The sequence below is a fragment of the Balaenoptera physalus genome, assembly GCF_965194825.1.
Source record: "Balaenoptera physalus genome assembly, chromosome: 6".
NCBI classification, from domain to species: Eukaryota; Metazoa; Chordata; class Mammalia; order Artiodactyla; family Balaenopteridae; genus Balaenoptera; species Balaenoptera physalus.
Window position 1 is genome coordinate 82,098,201 of NC_138885.1, and position 21,034 is coordinate 82,119,234.

At 39.0% G+C, this 21,034-nt stretch overlaps 2 protein-coding genes and 1 long non-coding RNA gene across 12 annotated transcripts in view; 1 reads left to right on the forward strand and 2 right to left on the reverse strand.

The window, feature by feature from the left end:
- The window catches only part of LOC309663364 (small membrane A-kinase anchor protein), a 285,507-nt gene extending 277,040 nt beyond the window's left edge, over positions 1 to 8,467 (forward strand). For 6 of the 7 annotated variants that reach the window (XM_082467349.1, XM_082467350.1, XM_082467351.1 and 3 more), the window contains one exon: positions 4,423 to 8,467. In XM_082467349.1, the coding sequence (XP_082323475.1) occupies positions 4,423 to 4,884 (462 nt within the window). In that variant the 3' untranslated portion in view covers positions 4,885 to 8,467. The remainder of the gene's footprint in view (positions 1 to 4,422) is intronic. The other variant, XM_082467354.1, reaches the window with a different exon arrangement.
- A 986-nt stretch (positions 8,468 to 9,453) lies between these two features.
- Positions 9,454 to 21,034, reverse strand: part of HIBCH (3-hydroxyisobutyryl-CoA hydrolase) — a 90,581-nt gene continuing 79,000 nt past the window's right edge. For 3 of the 4 annotated variants that reach the window (XM_082467246.1, XM_082467244.1, XM_082467243.1), the window contains 3 exons: positions 17,493 to 17,612; positions 12,965 to 12,998; positions 9,454 to 10,082 (listed from right to left, as the gene is read on the reverse strand). In XM_082467246.1, the coding sequence (XP_082323372.1) occupies positions 9,967 to 10,082; positions 12,965 to 12,998; positions 17,493 to 17,612 (270 nt within the window). In that variant the 3' untranslated portion in view covers positions 9,454 to 9,966. The remainder of the gene's footprint in view (positions 10,083 to 12,964; positions 12,999 to 17,492; positions 17,613 to 21,034) is intronic. The other variant, XM_082467245.1, reaches the window with a different exon arrangement.
- LOC309663455 lies at positions 13,652 to 17,485 on the reverse strand. The gene is made up of 2 exons (XR_014265291.1): positions 15,305 to 17,485; positions 13,652 to 15,221 (listed from the first exon to the last, which is right to left on the reverse strand). It is a non-coding gene; the product is annotated as an uncharacterized lncRNA (long non-coding RNA).

A 21,034-nucleotide genomic window follows, 5' to 3' on the forward strand; every position in this document is an offset into this window, starting at 1 on the left:
TAATGTGTTGTTGGATTCTGTTTGCTAGCATTTTGTTGCGGATTTTTGCATCTATGTTCATCAGTGATATTCGCCTGTAATTTTTTTTGTGTGATATCTTTGTCTGGTTTTGGTATCAGGGTGATGGTGGCCAAGTAGAATGAGCTTGGGAGTGTTCCTTCCTCTGCAGTTCTTTGGAAGAGTTACAGAAGGACAGATGTTAACTCTTCTCTAAATGTTTGATAGAATTCACCTGTGAAGCCATCTGGTTCTGGACTTTTTTGATTGTTGGGAGTTTTTTAATCACAGTTTCAATTTCAGTACTTGTGATTGGTCTATTCATATTTTCTGTTTCTTCCTGGTTCAGTCTTAGAAGATTGTACCTTTTTAAGAATTTGTCCAGGGAACTTCCCTGGTGGTCCAGTGGTTAAGACTCCATGCTTCCAATGCAGGGGGGTACAGGTTTGATCCCTGGTCAGGGAACTAAGAGCCCACATGCTGTTGGGCATGGCCAAAACTTTTTTAAAAAGAGAGAAAAAAAATTTGTCCAGTTCTTCTAGATTGTCCATTTTATTGGCATATAGTTGCTTGTAGCAGTCACTTATTATCCATTGTATATCTGTGGTGTCTGTTGTAACCTCTCCTTTTTCATTTCTAATTTTATTGATTTGAGCTCTCTCTTTTTTTTTCTTGGTGAATCTGGCTGAAGGTTTATCAATTTTATCTTTTCAGAGAACCAGCTTTTAGTTTCATTGATCTTTTCTATTGTTTTCTTTGTTTCTATTTATTTCTGCTCTGATTTTTCTTTCTTTCTACTAACTTTGGGTTTTGTTTGTTCTTCTCTAGTTGCTTTACATGTAAGGTTAGGTGGTTTATTTGTTTCCTGACGTAAGATTGTATTGCTATAAACTTCCCTCTTAGAACTGCTTTTGCTGCGTTCCATAGGTTTTGGATCGTTGTGCTTTCACTTTCATTTGTCTCTAGGTATTTTTTGATTTTCTCTTTGATTTCTTCAGTGATCCATTGATTGTTTAGTAGCATATTGTTTAGCCTCCAAGTGTTTGTGTTTCTTAAGGTTTTTTCTTGTAGTTTATTTCTAATCTAATAGCATTGTGGTTGGAAAGGATGCTTGATATAATTTCAGTTTTCTTAAATTTACTGAGGTTTGCTTTGTGGCCCAGCATGGATCAATCCTGGAGAATGTTCCATGTGCACTTGGAAAGAATGTGTTTTCTGCTGCTTTTGGATGGAATGCTCTATAAATATCAATTAAGTCCATCTGGTCTAATGTGTTATTTAAGGCCTTTGTTTCCTTATTGATTTTCTGTCTGATCTGTCCATTGATGACAGTGGGGTATTAAAATTCCCCCACTATTATTGTGTTACTGTCGATTTCTCCTTTTATGGCTGTTTGTATTTGCCTTATATACTGAGGTGCTCCTATGTTGGGTGCATATATATTTACACTTGTTATATCTTCTTGGATTGATCCCTTGATCATTATGTAGTGTCCTTCCTTATCTCTTGTAACAGTCTTTATTTTAAAGTCTATTTTGTCTGAGTATTGCTACTCCAGCTTTCTTTTGATTTCCATATGCATAGAATACCTTTTTCCATCTCCTCACTTTCAGTCTGTATGTGTCCCTAGGTCTGAAGTGAAGTGGGTCTCTCGTAGACAGCTTATATACAGGTCTTGTTTTTGTATCCATTAAGCCAGTCTATGTCCTTTGGTTGGAGCATTTAATCTGTTTACATTTAAGGTAATTATCGATATGTATGTTCTTATGGCCATTTTGTTAATTGTGTTGGATTTGTTTTTGTAGGTCTTTTTTTCTCCCCTTCTTTTGTTCTCTTGTGATTTGGTGACTATCTTTAATGTTGTGTTTGGATCCCTTTTTCTTTTTTTGTGTGTGTATCTATCTATCAATCATAGATTTTCGGTTTGCGGTTACCATGAGGTTTTGATATAGCACTCTCTATATAAATAAGATTGTTTTAAGTTGCTGGTCTTTTAATTTCAAATGCATTTCTAATATCCTGCATTTGTACTCTTCTCACGATTGCTGGTTTTGATATCATATTTGTGTTGGATGATTTCCTACCTTTACTGTGTGTTTGCCTATACCGGTGAGCTTTTCCATTTGTAGTTTTCTTGTTTTTAGTTGTAGTCATTTTTTTTTTTTTTTTTCCCCTACCTAGACAAGTTCCTTTAGCATTTGTTGCAAAGCTGGCCTGACAGTGCTGAATTCTCTTAGCTTTTGCTTGTCTGTAAAACTTTTGATTTCTCTGTCGAATCTGAATGAGAGCCTTGCTGGGTGTTCTTGGTTGTAGGTTCTTCCCTTTCATCAGTTTGAATATAATCATGCCACTCCCTTCTGTCCTGCAGAGTTTCTGCTGATAAATCAGCTTATAGCCTTATGGGTATTGCCTTGTATGTTATTCGTTGCTTCTCACTTGTTTCAATATTTTCTGTCTTTGATTTCCACCATTCTGTCTTCTAGCTCACTTATCCATTCTTCTGCCTCATTCTGCTACTGATTTCTTCTAGTGTATTTTTCCTCTCAGTTATTGTATTGTTCATCTCTGTTTGTTCTTTAGTAGATCTTCTAGCTGTTTATTATACATTTCTTGTATCTTCTTGTTCTGTGCCTCTATTCTTTTGCCAAGACTTTGGATCATCTTTACTATCATTACTCTGAATTCTTTTTTTGGGTAGATTGCCTATCTTCACTTCCTTTAGTTGTTCTTCTGGGCTTTTTTTCTTGTTCCTTTGTCTGGGACATATTCCTCTGTTGTGTCTTTCTGTGATTACAGTTTCCACTCCACAAGCTGCAGGGTTGTAGTTCCTCTTGTTCCTGCTGTCTGCCCCCTGGTGGATGAGGCTGGTCTAAGAGGCTTGTGCAGGCTTCCTGGTGGGAGGAACTGGGTCTTGTTCTTCTGGTGGGCAGGGCCATGTCAAGGGGTGTGTCTAGCAGGCAGCTATGGGCCCAGGAAGACTTTGGGCAGCCCATCTGCTGATGGGTGGGGCTGTCTTCCCACCCTGTTGGTTGTTTGGCCCGAGGCTTCCCAGTACTGGAGCCTGCAGTCTGTTCAGTGGGGCCAGGTCTTGGTGAGAAAGTGGGGGCCTCCAGGAGGGCTCACACCAACGAGTAGTCCCCAGAACTACCACCACCAGTGTCTTTGTCCCCACAGTGAGTCACAGCCGCCCCCCTTGCCTCCACAGGAGACTCTCCAATACCAGCAGGTAGGTCTGGCCCAGGATCCTATGCGGTCACTGCTTTTTCCACTGGATCCTGGTGCACATGAGACCTTGTGTGCACGCTCCAAGAGTGGAGTTTCTTTTTCTGCCTGTCCTGTCGAATTCCTGTGATCAAACCCCGCTGGCCTTCAAAGCCAGATGCTCTGGGGGCTCCTCCTGATGCCAGACCTCCAGGCTGGGGGTTCTGTTGTAGGGCTCAGAACTTTCACTCCTGTGGGAGAACCTCTGCAAGGTAATTATTTTCAAGTTTGTGGGTCACCCACCTGGCAGATATGGGAGTTGGCTTTATTGCGAGTGCACCCCTCCTACCATCTCGTTGTGGCTTCTTCTTTGTTTTTGTGTGTAGGATATCTTTTTTGGTAGCTTCCAGTGTTTTTCTGTTGATGGTCATTCAGCAGTTGTGATTTCCGTGTTTGTTTTTGTGAGATGAGGTGAGCTCACATCATTCTACTCCACCATCTTGTCCTTGCTTCATAATTTCATAATATCTCATTCAGAAGGAAAAATAGGTGGCTTTGCCATGTCTAACTTGTATTGTTTAGAGTTGGCCCTAGTGTAAAGAAAGACCATCATTCTGTCCTACTCTTTGAGTTGTAAATGTGTGACCAAGGGACAAAGTCTGACACAGCCCAAGATGTGCAGGCTCATGATGTTTGAGGCAGGAGCAAATTTTGATATGCTTGTTTCCCTCAACAGTATAGATCAGAGTCAGTCAGAAAATATTTACTCCAAAGGGCCAGAGAGTAAATATTTTAGGCTTGCAGACCACACAGTCTCTCTCTGTCACAACTAAACTCTGCCACTAAAGCATGAAAGTAGCCATAGACAATACGTAACAAATGAGCACACCTATGTTCAAATAAACTATATTTGAAAAAACAGGCAGCTAGAATTTGGCCCGAAGGCTATAGTTTGCTGAGCCCTGGTATACATAAATAAATCAAAGGTAGCAAAAGTTTGTTGTCAGTTTTATAAAATTTGCCTGATCTTGAAAAGACATTTTCCTATTTCTAAATGCCATTTTTGAATGATTATCTTTTCTTTCTATTGATAAGATAAAGCTGTTGTTACCTTACATTTCCTCCAAGTGATGAAAGTGGTAAAGATTTGTTTCTACTTGCTACCTAATTGTACAGTAGTTTGCATTCTATGACTTCAAAATGAAACTTCCCTTCTCTTGACAGATAAACACTACATGTGAAGATTGGCAAAAGGGAACATTGATTTCTGAAGTAGCCTGGAGAGGAAAAGCACTGCTCAATATCAAGTGGACAAATGCTTGGTGTTTGTTTTCCAAAGATGCTGTTGAAGTAGTCTTTGCTACTGCTTTCCTTCACTCAGTCAAAGCTCTTCATAACATGGGCTGCATGAAATCAAAGCAAACTTTCCCATTTCCCACCACACTCGAGAGTGAGAAGAGGCATGAGAGTGAAGAAAACTTTATGCCTGAAGAGAGATTTCTACTCAGGATGCCTTCTCTAGTTAATGTCAAAGAGGAAGTGAAGGAACCCCTAGGGCCTGAAATTGTGGTCTTTGAATTTGCACACCGCCTGTCCCAGGAAATCTTGAGTGATGCCTTGCAGCAGTGGGCTGGCAACCACCTCAAGTACTATGACATCCCATATATTGAGAGTGAGGGGCCTTGACGCTGTGTGTAGGATGATGACACTTTCTCAAATTGTGGATAAAGTTGGTGCTAGTTTAAATACATGAAACAATAGCAAAAACTGGTGTGAATAAATACAAATAACTCCATCTGGGTGTAAAGAAAAATATTTCGATAGCCATCAAGAGTCTAAGAATACCTAAAATGAAGTGTTTTAAGCAGTTCTACATTAACAGCAATTTCTATCTGCTTGGTCTTGGATTTTAGTCATTAAAGGGTAAATGTAAGTCCTCTGGTGCCACAGTAATCACCTGTGTCACACCACTTCCAGAGGCAACAATGCCATCACCAAAGAAATAAGAATTTTTAAAATTCTTTAAAATTAAAAAAAAAATTCTTTAAGAATTTAAATTTATTTAAAACCCATGTTTTCAAAATGGTCATTTTAAAGACATTCCTTTAAAATAACTATTTGTCAATTTATACAAAAAAAAACAAGATATGAAAAGGATTTTCTTGAAATGCCTGGGCAAGGGAATTGCCTGGGCACTCAAGCCATAGCTGTTAACAGTGGGTCTTGTTTGCCAAAATCTTGAGTCAAGGATCCCTCCTTCTTAACACAAATGACCAAGCATTAGAAAGCAACCCATGTGGAAGAGGTCCACCGTGAACCATGTCCTTAATAAGATATTTACTTTTGTAGATGAAAAGCATAACTATCACCTTGAACCTCAGGGCCCTAACTAATCACACCTGTTACTGGATGACTCAGACTTTGCATATAAGCATCTTAACAATATACAATTTACAGAAGTCATGACAATGTTTATTGCATTGAATTAGGTAGCCCAGTGATATTACTATACAAGAAAACAAGCAGGGGTAGCTTTTATAAACAGCAATCCAGAAAACTGTAAAGTAACAGGAGCCCTAGTTGGCAAGGTGGAAAGAAGAATCTGGTCTCAGTGTTGCATGTATGTTAAGCTTTACTGTCTCACAGATGCAAGGGGCTGGTACATGGGCAATCACCATTCAGATTACTATGGGACCAGATTATGCATGAGAATTTATAGTTATTACAAAAGATCAAATACTCTTCCAAAGGGAATACTCATGTATATTTTTAATGGTAACAAAGCCCATGGGGCATTTACAGCCATATACTATACTATTTTCATAAATTTGGCTACTGTTTTGGGAAGCCTTTTTTTTTTAAGAAAAAAAAATTAAGTACTGTGTAAGATCAATGATAACAGAAAATTCAGGAAAGGGGGAAGAAGATACTAGAAGATGTAACTTGCAAGAAAATTGAGACTGAGTCTTTAGAAGTATCTTTTCATCAAGATTTGCCACACATTGAGTTTAACTGGAATAGGAATTATTTAAGCCAGTGCGATTAGATCCTTTTATTAAGATACAACAGACCCTTGTCATTGAAATCTAAAGAAAGGCAGAAAAAGTCTTGTGACTTCTAATGACATAAATGTGTATGACCTTATAAGCAGGCAGAATTGCTACCTCTGATTTTAGCAGTTATACTCTGAAACCCACAATCAAATAGACTGAATTCTCCAAGGTAAATGGGCAAAGAAAATTCTTTTGAAGTGAGTGGTGTGCCATTTTTCAGTTGCCTTTGGACAACTGGTCATTTAACTTTCACCTAATCCCAGGGTTTGTACTGTCCTGTTGTACTTATAATCTAGCAACTTTACAAAATAGAAAAACCACCACCCCTGTTTATTATACAAGGATCTGAAGTTGCAAGGCTAAGAACAGAAAGTTTCCAAAAAGTGCAAAACATATTTCCAGCTCATGAAGAAAAATTTAGGTTTATGAGTGCTTATACTAATGACTCAGACAAAAGCCTAGATGTTGCCGTTTTTCATTCATTTTATATTTTACATCAGATACTTTTGCTGCAAGGTCACTGCTGCTTAAAAGATATAATTAAGTATATAAGATAATACATATTATGTTGAGAACACAAAGCCATATAAAAGCAGCGCATCACACTAAATTTTTCAGCATACATAGGGACATAGACTAGTAGGCTTTGATTATATCTAAATATTTTGATCTCAGGTTCCTCCTTTGCCCTGGGCCTCTATTTCCTAGGGGTGTAATACAGGCAGGCCTGCCAGACCGATATCTAGCTGGAAGTCTGATCTCTGTTGCCACCCTCTCTGATACTATGGCAATAGGGTTTTGTCATTGAGCACCACCCCCTTGCACCTGACTCACTTTAACAGTATAGTATCTTGTGACATACAGAGACTTACCTGGAGATGTATGCTGTATAGTATGTCAAACCATGGACATGGAACTACAAAGGCTTGCATAATCAGTGAGTTAGTGGATTAACCAAGTTGGGGGCAGGCAGGAAGGAGCTGGATCAACAAGTGTACTGTGTATGATTGTTATCAAGATATAGTTTGGCCTAGATGACAAGATAAATGAGAACATCTTTGATAGGATAATTCAACTTCTTACATACCTTCATCTTTAAGTATTGGATTTACTTCATTTTGAAGGTCTTTCATGAACAAAGAGTAGAAGGGCTGCTTGAGAAGGAAGGAGACATATAAAACAGAAGACTGAAAGAATTATTAGCTACTGGAATGGGAAACATTTGTTCCAACTTAGATCACAAACACAGAAGAAATAAGAATAGTGGCCAAATTATAAGGGAAAAGAAAATGGGGAAAAGAGGGCCCAAGAAACAACACTCACGTCAGGCTCCAAAAACAAGTTTCCAATGTTTTCATCTGAGGGGAAGGACACAGTAGCCAAGTTCCGTTCCGTTCTTTACCACACTCACATGTGCCCAACCACTGAATCTTCTCCCTCAAGAACATCCAGGAGAGGGGCAGATGAGTGCCACCAGCATGACAAAGAACCTGCAGGGGGCAACTCTGGAAGCAGCAGATTAGCAGAGAGAAATGTGCCGATTCCTCATTTAAGAAAACTCACATAACCCCACACATGTGCTTCACTGCTCCCTTCCCAGTTCAGTGTCTTTTGAGTGCTAGTTATTACCTTTCAGTCACAGGCCTTTGACCTGACAGTTCTCCACTTGCCATTGCCTTATCAGTTCTTTGCAAACTACCTATGGTTATTAGCACTTAAAGCACAATTTTGAAGGGGATAAAAATTTATCTTAGTCCCAAAGGAATCATTTGTGTCAAACTGCCTTATAAGTATTAAAAAGAGACATGTTGAACGAATGAAGTAGCATGACACTCATATATCCTACTCAGTATCACTGGCATTTTATGAGATGGGGGAACTATACTTTTGTAATTATATAGTTTGAGAAATCAAAAGTTAGAGACAAATTATAAATGTCAAGGAACAGTAATTTAAAAACAAAGTTCTAACAAATAAATTGTTTGCTTAATCATAATGCCCCCATCCTGTATTTGTGTGACCAAACTGGACATGTCTTTCTTGGAGCAGTGGGCACAGGCTCAGATGTATTCCCTACATCTTACTTGGCAAAACTCAACTTTTGTTAGCAAATTCTCTTCACTGTAAGACTTAGCTATGAAATGGTATATTTTTTCCCAAATATTTTTGTGAAAACATTTTTCCTAACTGTTCAATAAAAGTCTAGTTGCAATTAACTAGTTATGAGTCCTTGTTTAATTGAAGCAAGCAAATGCTTTTCACCATTGTGTGATTTCAAATTTTTTAACATAAATGACTTAACATTTTATGCATTTCTAGCAAATACAAAGAAAATAAAAGTCCATTTATACAAGTATTTTCTTAGATCATTCACATCCACATTTAGAAGCTTTAAGAATATAAATGTAAACATGTTCATTATCATGGCATCTTTTTTCCAAATATGTTCCTAATTTTGGAGGGAAGAAAAATGCTTCATGTTAAGTATATTGAGAACAGAAAATTTAAAGCAATTCCTTCTGGACTGCAATTTCCTCATCTATGAGAAGGGTGCAGGATATAATCTTTGATGTGTTTTTCGGTTCTGCCTGCTTTTCATTCTTTCACAAAACTAAAGTTCTCTTAGTTTCTGAGGGGTTTGGAATGAAGGAAAAATTGTACCAAGCTATAAAGTAAATCATAAGCTGATCTTTAATTTAAAAATTATTCTTACCTAGATATTAACGTTCCAAGTCTGGAACATCCACAGTTGTGTACCTTAAAAAAACCTTATTTTGTCAACAGTACCAATTACTGAAGGTACTTCTATTTTGAACAAAAGTCCTCTTGTTTTCAAGTTCTTTCTCCTGATTTGAACTGTGTAAGAACAAATTACTGTTATCACAAAAGTCTGATGTAAATTGCAGAAGGCAGAGTGTCTATCTTAGAGATTAGAGTTTTCTAATGCCTCATTCTGCCAGATTAGCAAATACTCTAAACAACAAGAAATAATGCTTTTACTCTCCCCATAGGAAGGGATTCTGGTTAACTTCAGAAAAAGCCAAGGCTGAGTCGATAATACTGGAAAGAAAACCTAATAACCTTTTCTCTTTGCCTGAGATTTCTATCATTATAAAAGGAACACTTCAGCTACAGAAACTCATAATTATTTTAAGATAGATTTATATATGGAGAAAATTCTATGAAGTGTTAACACAGTATATCCAAAAAACTTTCAGAGTTTTTATTTTTTATAACCTATACATAAGTTAACTTAATCAACATTAAAAACCAATACCCTAAGCCAAAACATAAAGTTGCCATTTCAATTAGATATACTAACTCAAGAATCTCTAAAGACCTTCAAATTTTCCCATCTTTTAAAATAGGGCTGGAAAAATTTTTCTGAAAAGGACCAGACAGTAATTATTTTAGGCTTTGCAGGCCTTACAATCTCTACTGCAACTACTCAAAGCAGCCACAGATATGTAAACAGATGAGTAAAGCCATGTTCCAATAAAGTTTTATTTATGGACAATGATATTTGAATTTCATGTAATTTTCACATGCCATGCAATATTGGTCTTTGATTTCTTTCTCCAGCCATTTAAAAATGCAGAAACCATTCTTAGCTGAGGGATATATGAAAAAAAAAAAAGGCAGCAGGTTGGCTTTGGCCCATGTGCCATAGTTTGCCAACTCTGCTCCAAAATAATACTTTAAAAATCCAGTCTCTTCAAAATTTCAAATCATTACTTCCCAGAGATTTGAAGTGATTATTCAAAGCTTCATCAGTAACTTCTTTTAGATCAGCTGGTTTCCACTTTGGACTCTGGTCTTTATCTATTAAAACTGTCAAGTAAAGACATAAGAAACGTTAGTATTCTCTTTGGTATTACCAGATTTTAATTACTGAATTGACACAAACTACCTTGGACTAGGCATATTTTTCTATAGCACATCTTTTTCTGCAAAGTTGAAATTTTTTTATGTGTTCCTTTTTCTTTTTCCCCTTAAATTAAGCCCTCACAGAACTGGATGATGACCTCACCTGCTAAGCCTGATGGTCTCTAGCTTGAATACAGTCTGCTGAACTAATCCAGTGGTTTAAGCCTTAGAACTTCTTTTTCTAATAATATCATAAATGAAATCTCTCTTTAGCTCTTTATAAAAGAGCTAAAACCAGAGTTGGTGTGGTTTAAAGGGAAGGCAAGAGAGGGGGGAGGGCCCAGATCTGTCTTCTAAACTCCTCCACACTGAACTGAGAGGAAAATTACTTGAGGTACAGGGAAAGGGACTTTATGCATAATTAAATGTGGATACAACTGTTTTGCTGAATCTTCTAGCTCACACTGAATTAAAATACCAGACCACCTTCAGGTTATCATGAGAAGCTCTGCTTCTCTTATTTCAGTGTAGTCATCACTTAGTGTAGCCACATAGTATCCCCACAGGATTTTAAGTAAGTATGAGGCAATCAATCAATAACCTCCTTTAAAAAGGGAGGAGAATGTCAGTTTCCTGGTTGTGATAGTATACTACAGTTATACAAATGTTACCATTTGGGAAACTGGGTGGAGGCTATGCAGGATCTCTCCATATTATTTTTTACACTGCATTTGAATCTACAATTGTCTCAAAAAATTAAAAACCAAGAAGAAAGAGAATGGGGCTGTACCTAGTCTGGTTGTGGTAAGGAATTTCAGCCATGCTTAAAATGTGCGTAATTCCTGTGGGGAATTAAAGTATTTAAACATACAAAGTCTACAGTGAACCTTAAAAAATGAGTTAATCACTAAAAGGCGAAATAGTTAAAGAATCAATCTGGGAACCAAAGGCAGTAGGCTGCCTCAGAAGGTAGAGGGAAGGGGGCTTTATGCATAATTAAATGTGGACACTGGAGGTTTTCAAGGTTTGGCTGCCTAACTATAGGATTCCAGTGTCAGATCAGTGGTGATACTGAACACTGATGTTATGATCCCTGCCAGTTTGAAAGTTTTACATTCCCTGGACAGAGTAAATAAAAACAATCCTGGAGCATTCTTTCTACAAGAATCTCTTCCCTAAAAGCCCTGTGGGTCAATGCTATCTACCTCCTTGACAGTCCACTGAAGGTCAAATGGAAAGAGAATATTAATCAAATTTGCATGTTATTTAATTTCAAACTAACAATTTTTATTCTAGCATAGATAAAACAAGTTCTTGCCGTGTAGACAACTCAGGTTTTTCAGGTTTCATGAGGCACCCACTCAAATTCCAGTTGGTAGCTCTCTAGCTCTTCTGAGATAATCCTTTAAAAAATTTTTTTCTGTAAATTCTTCTAAAGGAAGAAGTTTATTCTAGATGTTAAAAGTAAGAATTTTTTACAGCCATTCCCCTAATTGATAGTTTATTTTATCTAATTTGGTAACATACTTTATAATTAGCAAATTGTAGCAAACATTTGGTTATGTAAGAATATCTTAACAGTTTTACCCAGAATAGATACTGCTTTCTGAATAAAGAGGTTATGCTGAAAGATGAGGTTACATACTTTCTCTTCATTAAAAAGTAGCTTGATAAGCACCTGGGCTATGAATCAGAACTTAGATGCTGCTTGGTTTCAGCTCTTTTTCCTTAAAATAATTGACAGTATATCTAAAAAACAATACCTTTCTTTTCTAAGTTTAAGAAGGGCTGCTATAACATATAATGAATGAATACTTTAGTAACATAATCCAAGTAGCACACAGGTCCTCCTAAAATCAGAGGTCTAAGCTCTGATCCACATGCAGCAAGAATTTGCAGGGAATTAGTAGGATGAATGCATGTTTTCCATAAAACATATAGCCATTTCCTCTGACTCAACTCCACGTGTCCTCTAAAAGGATTTGTTTCTTTCTTATACTATATCATGCCAGAAATGAAGAGAATTCTACCACAGTGACCAGTGTTTATTGAAGCTTACAGCTCAGAGAGCATAACCTTTTATTCAGATAAAGTATATCTAGAGTCTGTACTATATTAAAGTGATAAATAAAAACATAATAAAATTAGATACGTAAAATACATGCAGAGTGAAAGAACTCATTTTATACAACATAAATGACAGCTACTATTTATAGGCATATGGACTTATACATAAAAAGAAATGGTTGCAGATTTGCTAGGAACAAAAAATATCAACTACTTCACTTGCTTTTTCTTAATATTCTTACTTTGAAGATGATAAGCAAAAATAGAAATAATAGTAGTAGATGTTACTAATTATGCTGTATGTTTTTTTCTCAATGTCAATGTTTAACTGCTAGGTTCAGGCAAAGAGGTGGATGGTAGGGTCCAACACAGCTGGGATTTTGCCAAAAGCCAGGACAAAAAAAGAGGGGACTTCAGGCCTTTCTGCAAGAGAATAAACGTACCTTTCAAAGGCTTCAGCAGCAGAATGAATTTACAAACTCACGCTGCACTTAGCAGAGGGAGTCCATGTGACTGCAGGAGCAGGATTACCTCTTATATATACATTAGGGAGCGGTGGCCACATTATTGGATTTTTTAAACAATACTGGTTTCAAAGACTGGTCTTCACTCATATGCCAGTTGGTAATATTTAAAAAAAAAAAAACTGCAATTTTTATAAAAGTTTGATTTTCACTAATCAAACAACCATCATCTTTTTTTTTTTTTTTTTTTTTTAACAGTATCTGCTCAAAAGTCCTATTTCCATAATAGCCAGGAAGGAAACAACTGTCACTTACCTGCCCTAACACCTTCATGAAAGTCATGGCCTCTCTGAAAGAAAATCAAGATTAAATGCAGAATTTCTGGGCATCTTCATTCCTGATCATCTCCTCTCTTCCACCCACTTTAGCCCCCACTCCGTGGCCACACCCTGAGCCACGACATTCAGAGACTGGACCACCTCTGAGAACCCACTCTCTGATCACCTCCTCCTATTCTTATTTGCTCAAATATCTCCACTGCTACAAATCCCCGATTTAACTGAGCTCCGCTGATCTACGCGACTTTCTCACCGTTTGTTCTGGCTTCACTCTGCTCTTCATCCAGCCCAGTTTCCCCAGTTCATTAACGGGTCATTTCTTTTTCTTGAAAATGCCCTTATCTCCCTCAAGCCTTTCCCCCCCGCCCTTTATTCTATCTTGGCAAAATCTCAGCACCAGCTGAACCCTACTATTTACCTCTGCCTGTGTTCGAGCAGCTAAAATCTTACTGCAGAAAAATCATACAACTGTGACTGGCTTCGTTTAAAATTCATGATCACAAATCTCAAACAGGCATGGAAAACTGCCTCACAATCCATGTTCTCTCCCCCACTGCAAGATGATGACTTCAACTGTCTTCTGTCCCCTCAACCTCTTCCCCTAGCAAGTTCTGCTCTTTACACTATATTCTCAGCTAATGAGTTAACCTTCTACTTTATTTAAAAAAAGAAAAAAAAGAGATGCCCTAAGACAGAACATTCTCTTCTTCCCACTAAAACATCTGCAGCCCAACTACAGCCATCTGCACATACCTTCCCTTTCCCGTCTAAGGAGGAAGGGACCCACCCCTGCCAAAGGCCAATCCTCCCCTGCCTTCCCATTCATATGCCCTCTTCTCAAGGACTAAGCCTGAGAAGGTCACCTGTCTCTCTTTTCCTGCCATCATCAATGTAGGCAGTATAACTTAGTGGTTGAGTGCATGCAGTTCAAATGTCTGGGTTCACCTCCTAGCTCTACTACACAGTAACTATGTGACCTTGGGCTAGTAATTTCTCTAACTCCCAGTTTCCTTATATGAAATGGTAATATCAACACATCCATCCTAAGATTATCTTAATCCACATTCCAGCACAGCGTCTGACACATAGTAAGTGTTCAGTAAATGTTAACTATTATTAGTATCATCAACATAATCCTTTTTCCCTATTGGCTCATTCCCAATCATTTACAAACATGTTCTAGTATCTTCCAAAGGAAATCTCACTTGATTCCACAGTCCCAGCTTCTACCCTACTTCCGTTTCAAGAAGAAAGGGTTGTGAACACAGTCTTCAATTCTTCACATCCCATTTACTCACTTCCCCTCCAGCTTACCACACTGCAACTTCTGCCTCAACACACCCCTGAGATGGCGTGCCAAAATCATCTGTAACTTCAGTACTGCCAAACGCAAAGCATGCCTTTATCCTCATCTCCTAGAGGCTTTGGCAGTGTCCCTCCTCCTTGAAACACTCCTCTCCTGCTTTCATGACACGACGCTCTCCTGGTTCTCCCACCTCTGTCCGTTTTCTCTTCCACTGCTCATTTTCCTTCTATATGATCTTATCCACTCTAAACTCAACACATCAGTGCCTGAGTGATCAGTTCTGTTAAAAATAAGATCCTGTCCCTCCTCTGCTCAAAAAACATCCAGTGCCTTCCCATTTCACTCAGAACAAAAGCCAAAGTCTGATAAAGACCTCCACGGCCATGTATGCTCTGCACAGCCCTTCCCTACGCTGTCCACTCTGACCTCCTTTCTCTCTCACTCACCGACCACGCTTGCCCCACTCCATCAACGAGGCCCCCCTGCAGTTCCTAGAACAGGAAGGCCACCCCTCACCTCAGAGCTCTGTACTTCAGGTGCCCTGCAGATAGGAGCATGGCTCGCTCCCACACTTCTTTCAGGTTTTCACTCAAAGAACATCATCTCAGTGAGGTCTTCTCTGGTCTTCCTGTCTACAAGTTCAACTCCTATCCCCCTGTATTCCATACCCTCCTTCCCGATTTACTTTTGCTCCTTAGTACCTGTAATAATATACTACATATTTTACAAATTTATCTGTTTATAGTCTATCTCCCCCACTATAAAGTAAGTTGCATGAGGTCAGGGATGTCTCTGTTTTGTTTACCTATATATTAGTGCCTAGCACATGGTAAGCACTCTTATTTGTTAAGTAAATAAATAAATCTACAAAGTTTTCTTTTTTTTAATTGGCGTTAATGTGTCTCAGACTTAAATCTCTAACCTACACCTCTAAGCTCCAACTCCTAAATGTGTTCTTTCCTTCATATCCATCAAAGCCTATCAATTCTATCTCCTACATTTGTCCCACACCTCTAAGCTCCAACTCCTAAATGTGTTCTTTCCTTCATATCCATCAAGGCCTATCAAGTCTATCTCCTACATTTGTCTTAAATCCATTTACTTCTCTCCACTGCCACTCTAGTCTAAGCCACTACTATTCTGCACCTGGATTACAGCAGTGAACTCATATCTGATCTCTACATCCACTCTGAACCCCCTTCCCAATCCCACCATCATTCAGTAGCAATAATTACCTTCCTAAAACCAAATCACCCCCTGCTGAAACCCACGAGGCTTTTCAACATTCTCATTTCTCACCCTTCAGGTCACTGATGAGCTGACATCTCAAAGATGTCTTCCTGGACCTACTTATTTAAAGGTTTCCCTTTGCTTCCCCCATTCCCTCTTGTCCTCACATCATTCTATCACCAACCCTGTATGTTTCCTCTAGAGCACTTACCACAATTTGTAATTATTTTACTTATTTTCTTTACTTGTTCTTTATAGTCTCAGGAGGCTACAAATTCCATGAGAACAAGGACATACACCAGCATAATACTTAGCACAGTGCCTGGCACATAGCTAAACATATTTGCTGAGAGAATGAAGGAAGGAGGGACTCAATCAATCCAGGCAGGACACTAAATGTACAGTGAAAAACAGGGACTGGGGGCTTCCCTGGTGGCGCAGTGGTTAGGAGTCTGCCTGCCAATGCAGGGGACGCGGGTTCGAGCCCTGGTCTGGGAGGATCCCGCATGCCTCGGAGCGACTGGGCCCGTGAGCCACGACTGCTGAGCCTGCGCGTCTGGAGCCTGTGCTCCGCAACGGGAGAGGCCGCAACGGTGAGAGGCCCGCGCACCGTGATGGGGAGTGGCCCCCGTTCGCTGCAACTGGAGAAAGCCCTCACACAGAGACGAAGCCCCAACACAGCCAAAAATTAATTAATTAATTAATTAATTAATTTAAAAAAAAAAAAAAAACAGGGACTGGGTGAGGTGTACCGGGTAGGGGTCAGAAGCGTGACCATCTGGTTTCACACGCCATGTCTCTGCCACTTAACAGCTGCACCACCTTAGGCAGGTTACTTTACTTTTCTATGCCACTGTTTCCTCATCTGTAAAGTGGAAACAATAATAGTACCTGCCTTCTGCAGACAGTGTAATATGTAACTGAGAGAATGCACATAAAGTCCTAGCATAGTACCTACTCATAATACACAAAAGACCTCAGCTGCCATTTATATCCTATGGAGTGACCTCAATATATGACTAATAGAGCTTAATTTATGGTTGGATGAACTATTTTGAATATCTTCACTATTTCAGGACATCGAAGACCATTAGGTATGTCTACTTTCTAGTTATTAAACATAATATTTCCTTTAGGCCATGAGTGTATTAATCTAAGGGTCCTCTACACATAACACAAAAGAGATAATTCTGCTTTAAAAGAGTTTATCTGGGGACTCCCCTGGTGGCCCACTGGGTAAGACTCCGCGCTCCCAATGCAGGGGGCCTGTGTTTGATCCCTGGTGAGGGAACTAGATCCCACATGCATGCTGCAACTGAAGAGTTTGCATGCCACAACTAGGAGTCTACATGCTGCAACTAATAAGTCCGCATGCCGCAACTAAAAGATCCCACATGCCGCAACAAAGATCCTGTGTGCCGCAACGAAGACCCGGCACAGCCTAAATAAATAAATAAATAAATAATATATTTTTTTTAAAGAGTTTATCTGGAAGAATAAATCACTATGACTCGGAAATATTTCATGAAATCAATAATATTCTATGTGATTATTGCCTATTTTAAGTGTATCTATAATGGTATTTTCAATGCTAATCTATTAATTAAAACATATAATAGACTAATAACTTCCCTTTGTGCATTTAGACTTAGAGAATTTATGCCTCTTGCCCAAGGTCAGAGACTATGCCTGAAAAATGGTTAAAATTTCTATTCTGAATTTCACATGAGGTTACAGTCCTTACAATTTCATGCAAAGGTAACTGCTGTTTCATAAAGGCTTATTAACAATCTGTGAGCAATATTCCCCCGTGCCTTAAGCTAACTGGCCTGTTGTATTTTCATAGAGTAGATTTATAGATAGTTTCAATTTTCTTGTTTATAAATTTTCTATATTTTACATGTTCTACAATGAACATATACAACTTTCATAACTAGAAAATGACAATATTTTAAAGAAAAATTCTTACCATACAAGCTTGACTCAGCCGATATTCCATAGTTAATACTTCCTGCAAGGTCTTGGAAGACCCCTCCATGAGTTGCCTTAGTGTGATCTTTAGGGATGTTGGAGACATTTTATTAATTACCTATTAGAGAAAAAATTTACTAGTTTTAGCCCAATAGTTCCTTTACTGCTTATAATAAACTAGCTGAGTTTTGATATAAATCATATTAAAATTTGTTCCTTAACAATACTTTCATACAACAAAGTCTCATAAAAATAAGATTATGCCTTAGCCTAATCCTGCCAAAGCACCAAACAAAAATCTCTAATCCGGTACAACAAAACAGATCATTCTACAAGTGGAATAAATTCTATACCCATAACTGAAGTAATAAAGTACATCTACATTTTGTAGCCTGCCTGACATAAATTATCATCTCAACTACGTAATAAGCAAGCAGTGATTATGCCTAAATAAAACTAATACACATCTCACAAAGCGCTAATGTATCAGAAGACAGACATTTCACTTTACAATATAAAGAAAGTGAAGGAGTAGAATACGGTAGCTCCTCCTTCCCACTTTGTGACTCTAGAGAAGTGTCTTAACTGAACTATAGTCTTCACCTAAAAATAAATCCACTTACCTTGGAAGTAAAGAGAGAGACAATAATTCAAGGTATTGTGACATGGTCTTCTCTAGTACTTAAATATTTGATAAAGTAAGAAATACAGGCCTGACTCCTTGGCTACAATGCTATGCCACTTCCTTCTGAATTTAAAGATGCTATTACTGATACTCCAATACATGTGTATGGCTGTGAATACAACAGCTGCTGCAGGAGGTCCCATTACATGCGTATAAATCTGAGGCTTGCCCTTTCCTTTATGATTGCAATATATAGTTTTCAGGCATGTTGTTGAGCGACTGTCTCAAAGGTATGAATTTCACTTTTTGAGTTCAAAGAACTCCCCACATCAAGATTCCAGGTTCTTTGTATCATCCTCAAATCTGCAACAGATTCAGAGAACAGACTGAGTGGGTAGGGCAATATCTTTATCTTACCAAGCAGTTGCCAGAGCTTAAATAGATGACTACTGTACAGGAAAAGTTGAGGGAAGATTAGTACCCTACCTACAGCCACAATGCTGAAGAGAAGATGAGAAGGAGAGAGAAACAATTAAGTCTTTTATGACTCTAGTTCATATTCGCAGGAACTCATTCTTCTGCCCTCAGCGCTGTATGGACATGATCCCATTCAACGCCCTGAAAGCGATCCTACTCCATGTTCTCACCTTTCTGGTTGCAGGCCACAAGGATGATGGCACCCCTGCAGCAGTCTGCGTACTGTGCTGGGGGCCCATCCTTTCCATAGGCAAGTAGGTAATGGGTCCATTTTATTGCCAAACCCAGTAGTTTTCTCTGGTCAGAGCAATGCTCATGTTATCACAATGAAGACCTAGAAGAACTTCATTCACAATGCTAAAAGGTGTACTTAAGGGAGGGACACAGCTACCTTCTATCTTTTCTAGTCTGCAAAAACAATGAAGCTACAATTCCCTTTCCAACAGGGCTGCAGTGTGCAAGCTCACAATTATGTACCTCACTCAGTACTATTGTTATGATTAACTGCCTATGTCCTCAATTCTTAGTTTGGTACTTTATGTGCCATCTAGACACAAAACTCCGTCTATTGCTATACTTCCTCACCTGGCTACCAATTAATTTCATAAGAAAGGCCACTTAAGGTCCCCAGTTGTCTGTGCTTGTGCCATATACACAAACTAGAAAAAAAAAATGGGAAGAAAATTTCATTAAAAAAGCTCCACTGGTTCAGACATTTCATGAAATATTAAAAGATGTTTTCATAAGACAGATATAATAGAAGAAGAAACTGTAGTCTCCAACCACTCAATACGCCAGCACTTCAGCACAGAGGCTAAGGTTTTGGACTCTAGAGTGAGACAGCTCTGAGGTGGAATCTCAGCTCCACTACCTCCTACATGATTGACCTTAGTTTCCTCATTTGTGAAATGAAGATAATAAATATTACCCACTTCATAAATGGCATGGCAATACAGGATAGTGCAATGTGTCAGAAAGCAAGCAAATCAGGGAAGGGAAGGAACATTTACTGAGCACATTTTCCTTAGCTCTCAGGCAAGTACGTTCACACATATGCACATTTTACAAATGAGGAAACCAGACTCATGAATTTGTCCACGGTCACACAGAGCAGGAATCCAAACCTAAGCCAGCCAACTCCAAAGCCTACCTCCTCATACTATATGAGGCTATAAAAGTAATCAAGAAGGTCAAAGGCTGAAGAAACGTCAAAAAGAACAAATATGGAGGAGAGGACATTGTGTCAGGTGAAGAAGTGAATAAAAACTTGTTTGTGGGGACTTCCCTGGTGGCACAGTGGTTAAGAATCTTCCTGCCAATGCAGGGGACATGGGTTCGAGCCCTGGTCCGGGAAGATCCCACATGCCGTGGAGCAACTAAGCCCATGCGCCACAACTGCTGAGCCTGCACTCTAGAGCCCGCGAGCCACAACTACTGAAGCCCACGTGCCTAGAGCCCGTGCTCCACAACAAGAGAAGCCACTGCAACAAAGAGGAGCCCCCGCTCTCAGCAACTAGAGAAAGCCTGCGCAGCAACAAAGACCCAATGCAGCCAAAAATAAATAAATAAATAAATTTATTTTTAAAAAAACTTGTTTGTGTAATTTCAATGGCAAAGAGGAAGATAAAGTCAGGAGAGTAGCTTGAGGAAAAACAGAGTCAAGGAAAGGCTTTTTTATAAGGGTAGGAAAGCTTCGAAAATGATAGAAGAAAATATGCCACTAACTCAAGAAGGTAAAATTGAAGATACTGAAAGAGGGAGATGGCTGATGCAATTAGTTCCTAGAGGAGGCAGAAAAGGATGAAATAAGACCACAGATGGGGATGTTTCCCTTGACAAGGAAGTGGGACACATTAGAGCAGCGGTCCCCAACCTTTTTGGCACCAGGGACTGGTTTCGTGGAAGACAATTTTTCCACGACGGGGTGGGGGGGATGTTCAGGCGGTAATGCCAGGGATGGGGGAGCGGCAGATGAAGCTTCGCTCGCTCGCCCGCCGCTCACCTCCTGCTGTGCAGCCCAGTTCCTAACAGGCCGAGGACTGGTACCGGTCTGTGGCCCGGGGCTTGGGGACCCCCGTGTTAGAGGAATCAAAGAAGGGATGATGGAAGAGCATTAAAGGAGCTAACATAGCTTCATTCATTATAAAGGGAACACAGACTGTTTTGGAAATTTTGATTAATGATTAGGACTTGGATCTTTAGCTAAGCCAGAAATGTGTATGGATACAACCCTGCGCCCACCCATACAACTAACTGAGTGGACACATTTCTGCTTATTAGAGGAGCACTGGTCAGTGTTCTAACCAATTTATCTGACCCTTTAAAGATTAGTTGTCTCCTGCATATCAAATAGCCAACTTCTTTTTTCCTTTATTTTTATCAAATGATTCACATTCTCATCTCAATTCAACAATATTACTGAGCATTTATTATGCATT